The 7,547-nt window shown below is 46.7% G+C and overlaps 1 protein-coding gene across 1 annotated transcript; it reads left to right on the top strand.

Annotated features, from left to right (window-relative positions):
- The first annotated feature begins 980 nt into the window (after positions 1 to 980).
- Positions 981 to 6,904, top strand: LOC144143242 (uncharacterized). Its single transcript, XM_077675026.1, has 2 exons — positions 981 to 1,587; positions 6,873 to 6,904. The coding sequence occupies exons 1-2, from the start codon at positions 981 to 983 to the stop codon at positions 6,902 to 6,904; spliced, it is 639 nt and encodes a 212-aa protein (XP_077531152.1).
- The last annotated feature ends 643 nt before the right edge of the window (positions 6,905 to 7,547 follow it).

Raw genomic sequence — 7,547 nt, 5'->3', positions numbered from 1 at the left:
AGGAAATACAGAAAGATAGGTCGGCAGTCTACAACGCCAAAGGAGGCATAGGGGTGTTGTTAGGTTCTTTTTTTACTACGGGTATGAAGCTAACATTTCTTGAAATATACGGAAGATAGAAAAAAAGAAAAACATACGCCCAGAGTGGGGACCGAACCAACGCCTTTTGATTAGATCTCGAATGCCTTACCAATTCGGCAATCTGGGCGACTGTGTTCTCCTTCACTCTCTGGGCTATTTACATGTATAGAAGTGTATTTCAACCCCAGGGGCGTGACTCCAACGTCTACAGCCTGTCATGAGCGGGGAACTGGCGGGAAGCCCTCTTATGCTACCTAGACGTCAAGGCTGCCAGAACCGAGACCCTCGCTAGGCTTTCGCAGAATAATATAGTAAGGAAATGAGGGGCTCGTTGAGGAAATACAGAAAGATAGGTCGGCAGTCTACAACGCCAAAGTAGGCATATGGGTGTGATTAGGCACTTTTTTAAGTACGGTTAATGAAGTTAACATTGTCTTTAAATATACGGAAGAGAGAAAGAAAGAAAAACACGCGTCCAGAGTGGGGACCCAACCCACGCCTTTCGATTAGATATCGAATGCCTTCGAATTATTTCGATTAGATCTCGAAGGCATTCGAGATCTAATCAAAAGGCGTGGGTTCGTTGCTTGTGTTACGTCCGGCAGCTCGGCATCTTGCAGTGTTCAGCGTAGCGCGCCCGGTGCTATCTCTTGATAAGATCTGAGCGACTGTCTACGCGACGGTGACGTAGTGTGCGCCGGCTTCATAAGCCGGCAGCCCTATCTGTGTGTGCTTCTTCTTGACTTGTACTTTGTGCTGACGCCAGTCCATGCGTCGAATAAAGCAGTAAGCCACTGCTGCCGTGTCGTCGTGCTCCCGTCATTTCCAAACCCAACAGTGGCGACGAGGATGGGATGGATTCAACGCAGCGAGCGATGACAACGGAACAACCAACTACCATGGCGAGTAGCAGCGGGGTTTTCGTCCACCTTCCGGAATTTTCGCCGGAAAAAGGTGACTTCGACGTCTACGTTCAACGCTTCGAAGCATTCGCAACTGCTAACAAGATAGAGAAGGCAACGAAGCAGCAGGCGTTCTTGGCGCTCATTGGGGAGGCCGCGTTTATAACGCTTCAAAACCTGTTGTTTCCGAAGACTCCTGCAGAAGCCAGCTTCGAAGATGTTGTGAAGACCCTGCGAAAGCACTACACACCGAAGCGCTCCGTGGTAGTGGAAAGGTACAAGTTCTATCGGCGAGACCAACGCCCAGGTGAAGGCATCAGTGACTTCGTCGTGGAGCTCAAGAAGATGGCAGCCACGTGCAACTTCGGCACGTTTCTGGAAGAGGTGATTCGAGACCGCTTCATCGTGGGACTACACAACGACGCCATCCGCTGCAAGCTTCTCGCGACGGAAGACCACGACCTCACCTTCGAAAAGGCCTACAGCTCCGCGTTGGGGATGGAAGCAGCGCAAGCACAGAGCAAGGAAGTGCGCAGCAACGACACAGCAGGCAGCGCCAGTGCCATGGAAGACGTCTGCTGGCAACGAAAGTCTGCAGCATCAGGTAAAAAGAACTTTCCGCGTCCAAGGACTCCTGTTGCGTGTACTAGGTGCGGTAGTGCACATGGCGGAAAGAAGTGTCCGCATTTAGCTAGCAAGTGCTATAAATGCTCGAAAACGGGACACTTGGCTAAAATGTGCAGAACTAACATTAGGTCTGTAACGAGCGTAGATGCTGCCACTGATGAGACTGTGCTGTTCAAAGTGGAAACAACGCCTAACCTGGGGGCGTATTTTGTAAGCGTAGTGATTGATGGCAAACAGGTCGATATGCAAGTTGACACAGGTGCGGCAGTCTCAATAATGAGCGAAAGCGAGTTTCGGAAAATGTTTCCGCACAAGCAGTGTCAAAAGACAAACGTAAGGCTAACAGCCTACAACGGAAGCTCGATACCAGTAATAGGACGAGTTCAGGTTAGTGTAACCTATGAAGGGAAGGACCACACTTTGCCGTTGATCATTGCGCGAGACGTCAAGGGTCTTGTTATGCCGAATTTGCTGGGCCGGGATTGGTTGTCGCAAGTGCGCTTAAACTGGAAACAAGTGACGTCCGTAAACACGGTCACAACGGAGTTGTCGTTGAAACAGAAGTACGGTGGCGTGTTTGAGAAAGGGTTTGGCGTCATCAAAGGTTTCAAAGGAAGCTTGGTGTTGAAGGAAACTGCCCAGCCAATTTTTTGCAAAGCGAGGCCAGTGCCTTACGCACTTCATGGTAGCGTAGAAACTGAACTGAAAAGCTTGGAAAAAGCCCACGTTATCTACAGAGTCCCACACAGTGACTGGGCAACGCCCCTAGTCACAGTTTTGAAAGACGACAAAAGTGTGAGGCTTTGCGGTGACTATCGTGTGACGGTAAATCCGCAATTGAAGATAGATCATTATCCGCTTCCACTGCCCGAAGATATTTTTGCAACTCTAGCAGGGGGTACAGTTTTCACTGTTTTAGACTTGTCAAAAGCATATCTGCAACTGGAGCTTGACGAGCACTCCCAGGAAATCCTCACGGTGAACACGCACCTTGGGTTGTTTCGGTTCAGACGTCTTCCCTACGGCGTGGCAAGCGCACCCGCGTTGTTCCAGTCAGTTATGGACGAAATCCTAAAAGGAATTCCGGGAACTGTTTGCTACCTAGACGACGTACTGATTTCGGGTAAAACTCGAAAGGAATGCGCAGAAAACACTGAACGCGTTCTAAAGCAGCTTCAGAAGCATGGCATTCGCGCAAATGCCGCAAAATGCAAATTTTTTCAAAGCAGCGTTCGGTATCTCGGGCACGAGATAAGCGGCAAAGGGCTGAGGCCGACAAAAGAAAAGGTTGAGGCTGTACGGAATGCACCACAGCCACAAAACGAAAAAGAGCTGCGAGCTTTCTTGGGTCTTTTGAACTTTTACGCGAAGTTCTTGCCAGCTCTGGCCGAAATGCTCGAACCCTTGCATAAATTGCTAAGGAAAGAAAATGAATGGAACTGGTCACAAGAATGCCAAGAAAGTTTCGAGTGTTGCAAAGAGCTTCTCTGTAGCGATGCAGTGCTTGAGCTGTACGACGCAGCAAAGCCACTGAGGCTAACTTGTGACGCATCTGCGCATGGCGTGGCTGCCGTTATCTCTCATGTTGTAAACGGGGAAGATAGGCCGGTGGCATACGCTTCTCGAACATTGACTCCAGCGGAAAGAAACTATGCGCACATTGAAAGAGAAGCACTTGCAATCGTGTTCGGCATACAGAAATTTCATAAATATCTGTACGGGCGAATGTTCACTATCTTGACGGACCATCAGCCGCTGACCTACATTTTCGACCCAAAGAAACACGCAAATTCCGTTGCAGCAGCAAGAGTGCACCGTTGGTCGAATTTGCTGGCTAGTTATCAGTATACTATTGAGTACCGAAAGGGAGGCTCGATTGGAAATGCAGATGGGTTGTCACGGTTACCATTGCCTCGGAGGTCTACTGACGAAACGGTGAACTACTTTTCACCCATCCCAGACATGCCACTCACGGCTAAAGAAGTAGCCAAAGAAACTGACAAAGACGACGAACTCAGAATGATTCGCGAAATGACGTGGCACGGTTGGCCTAAAGCAGTCGACAAAGCGCTAGAGCCATATTTTATCAGAAGGTATGAGCTTTCCTTAGAAATGAACTGTCTTCTTTGGAACAACCGCGTAGTCATTCCCAGTTTGTTGAGGAAACACGTCTTAGACCTTCTGCACGAAGAGCACCCTGGGATTAACAAAATGAAGATGTTGGCTCGAGGAATGGTGTGGTGGCCTAACATCGACAAGGATCTTGAGGAGTGTGTCAAGAAATGCGAAATTTGTGACAGCGTTCGAGCTTCGATCCCGGCCGCTCCATTGCAGCAATGGATGTGGTGTTCGAACAACTGGGAGCGCGTACACATGGACTTCGCGGAAAAAGAGGGCAAATCCTTCTTGGTCATGGTTGACTCGCACTCAAAGTGGCTGGAAGTTAAACTGATGACCAGCACAACTGCGCAGAAAACAGTTGAAGTTGTCCGCTCTGTGTTCGCGTCCTATGGCCTGCCGGTTGAAGTGGTGACGGACAATGGTCCCCAGTTTACTAGCTCGGAATTCCAAGAATTCCTTCGCAAAAATGGTGTAAAGCACACTCTGACACCGCCTTACCATCCACAGTCAAACGGTGCCGCGGAACGTGCAGTTCAAACCGTAAAAAAGGCTCTGTTGAAATCCCTACTTGTTGATCAAAAGACCGAGTGCGGCAGAAGCATGCAGCACAAGGTAGACAACTTTCTCTTTTCGTACCGAATGACTCCCCACTCTTTCACTGGAAAGACACCAAGTGAACTGTTTCTTGGTAGGAAGTTGCGAACGCGCCTCTCCCTGTTGAAACCAGACATGACTCAAGCAATGAAAGATAAAATGAAAAGAATTGAGAGTACCGCAAGCAAACGTCGCGGTGCTGCTAGAGTTTTTTCTGTGGGGGATGCGGTCATGGTGAAATCGGTCAGAGGGGAAAACATCAAGTGGTTTCGGGGCAAAGTGATCAAGGTTGTGTCTGATGTCACATTTCTGGTTCGTGTCCAACAGCGCATAAGGTTTGTGCATGCAGATCATTTGAGGGCAGCAACCTTTGTGCCTCAATGTACCAGCGAACAAGATGTGCAACCTGATTGGGTAGCTTTCCCTGAGAACAATCACAGAAGTGACTCGTGTGCAGAAACTGTCCGCAGCCGTGCTGCCTCGCCAACCCCACTTCGGCGCAGTACCCGGAGTCGACGGCTGCCTGACCGGCTGATGTACGAGTGATTTAGTTGCAATGAGTGATTGCATATTTTGCAATGAGTGATTGCATATTTTGTTGTTCTGCGTATGCTGTACATCTGCTGAAAAAAACAGTTGATGTGAACTTTTGGCTTAAGAGGGGAGGGATGTTACGTCCGGCAGCTCGGCATCTTGCAGTGTTCAGCGTAGCGCGCCCGGTGCTATCTCTTGATAAGATCTGAGCGACTGTCTACGCGACGGTGACGTAGTGTGCGCCGGCTTCATAAGCCGGCAGCCCTATCTGTGTGTGCTTCTTCTTGACTTGTACTTTGTGCTGACGCCAGTCCATGCGTCGAATAAAGCAGTAAGCCACTGCTGCCGTGTCGTCGTGCTCCCGTCATTTCCAAACCCAACAGCTTGCTCTGAGGAAAGCAAGTTCTCTTTGCTCAAACGTAGGCCACAATCGTGCTTTTACCTTGTTCGAAGTTCTTCTGCTCTTATATATGTATATGTATATATATATATATATATATATATATATATATATATATATATATATATATATATATATATATATATATATATATATATATATAATATATATATAATATATATAATATATATATAATATATATATATATGAAGGTTGCAGTCGTCATTGCCAGTGCTGTTCGGCTTTTTTCGAAATATTTAATAGGGCCGAATGACGTGTGCTTGTCACGTTTCTTTGATTCATTGATAAATAAGCGAAAATATAGGTCGAGAAAAAATCCGCCGTTTTTCAGGGAGCGGGACTCGAACCCACATCTCCGCATAACCGGTGCGGTGCGTTCGCCATTACGCTATCCCCACAGCGACTTCTCTCTCGACTTTAAAGCGGGGGTTTATATTTACAAGAGCTCTGAGGCCGGTCAACTAGCGCCGCCCCTCGACTACCCCTCGACTACCGCCCCTCGACTACCTATATTTTCGCTTATTTATCAATGAATCAAAGAAACGTGACAAGCACACGTCATTCGGCCCTATTAAATATTTCGAAAAAAGCCGAACAGCACTGGCAATGACGACTGCAACCTTGATATGTATCTTTACCGAGTCCCTCGTCCCGTATCTCTCTGTTCTGCTATATATATATATATATATATATATATATATATATATATATATATATATATATATATATATGTATATATATATATATATATTATATACATATATACCAGGCATGTAGCCAGGATTTGTTTTCGGAAGGGGGGGGGGGCAAGGCCTAATTGCTCGAAACGAACTCTTTCTATGGCAAGAACAGAGAAAAACAATGGCCCAGAAATATTAAAAGAGTATTAAAAGAGGACTAAGTATTAAAAGAGGACAAAACAAAATGGAATGCAGCGCAAGAGGCGAGTTCATCCAAGATGGAAAGCAAGATTTTGAAACTGCAATAAAGCTAGTGCGTGTGTGCTTTCCATTCAAATAATCTCCACCAAGAAAGGCCGTGCCGAGACAGTGAAGAAAAGAGGAGTGACAAAAAAAGGGGAGGATGATGCAAAGGAATCAGGCGCCTATTAAGGGAGATGTGCGGCAAATAAAAAAGAATTAACGGACCCTTTCTCTACCCAACTTCTCACTCGGTGTCTCAACAACAGGCCGGCGAGAAGAACGTGAGCCATTTTATGGCAGTAATTGTTAAACAAAAACAGACGTATCTGGGAAATCAGTTTTAATGAACACAAAGAACAAAAACACGGATGCTTTCATAATCACAGAAGATGCAAATTGCGAAAATTCGTTTATACAGCAAGCAACTTTAAAGAATGGCATTGCGATTGTTTTACTATATAGTAAAAGTCATTACAAAAACAAAAATAAACACGTAGCTTGGCCGAACAGAGCGATTCACGCAGCAATTTTCAAACGTCGGGGTTTATTCATAAACACAGTGATAACTTCGTCGACACTGACTTGCATTCGGTGAATGGACATAAGGGCCAGGCCATTAAGTCGCTCTTCAGCAGTCCGGTTGCTCAAATATGTTTTCACTCTTTTCAGTGTCGAGAAGCTGCGTTTTGCAGCAGCTGTAGTCACTGGGAGCGTTGCGATTAACTTGAGGAGTGTGTGAACGTTCGGGAAGAGGTCTTTGCCGCATTCAGCTAAAGCGCCCGTCGCAAAGCGGGGCAGTTCTTTCTCTTGTCTGGCTTGCCATTTAGTTTTCGAAATTTCCCTTTCACCTTTTAGTGTAAGGATATGCGTTGTTGTCATATCTCTGAGGTAAAAATCGAAGGCCGGCTGCACAGATTCCAATTTTCCCTTGGAGGCATGCTTTCGCAATACAAATTGCAAACTATGCAGTGTTTTCCGATGGTTTGCAAAGCGCCGTTTGAGGGAAGCTTTCAGGTCATCTATGTATGGAATGAACATGGCTCGCCTGTAGTACTCTTCCGCAGAACGACAAGGGAAGTTTTCTTGGTATCTCTGTGTTCCTACCACCGGTGGAATCTCACACTTCCCTCCGAACTGCGCCGCTCTATCTTGACATAGAAAATATTTTGTGGAATTCTGCCTCCGCGTTAGTGCCCATCTCTTCGAGTTTAGTCAGCACCAGATCAACATGCTCCAAGGTGACGCTCATGTCAATAGCTGGGCTCTGCAGATACACAGACAAGTGGTGTGTGAGGCCTAGGAATGTCTCACTAACAGCGAGGCATAAAAGAAAGTTGAGTGAAC

The sequence above is a fragment of the Haemaphysalis longicornis genome, unplaced genomic scaffold (genome assembly GCF_048455015.1).
Source record: "Haemaphysalis longicornis isolate Haplotype H1 unplaced genomic scaffold, Haemaphysalis longicornis Haplotype H1 scaffold_6, whole genome shotgun sequence".
In the NCBI taxonomy this organism is placed as follows: domain Eukaryota; kingdom Metazoa; phylum Arthropoda; class Arachnida; order Ixodida; family Ixodidae; genus Haemaphysalis; species Haemaphysalis longicornis.
This window is presented reverse-complemented; position numbering and strand designations above follow the sequence as displayed.

Coding starts and splice junctions, on each gene's coding strand:
- LOC144143242 (XM_077675026.1), top strand. CDS start 981: ATGGCGAGTAGCAGCGGGGTTTTCGTCCACCTTCCGGAATTTTCGCCG. Junction 1,588..6,872: donor ACGAAAGTCTGCAGCATCAG/GTAAAAAGAACT, acceptor CACTCTTTTCAG/TGTCGAGAAGCTGCGTTTTG.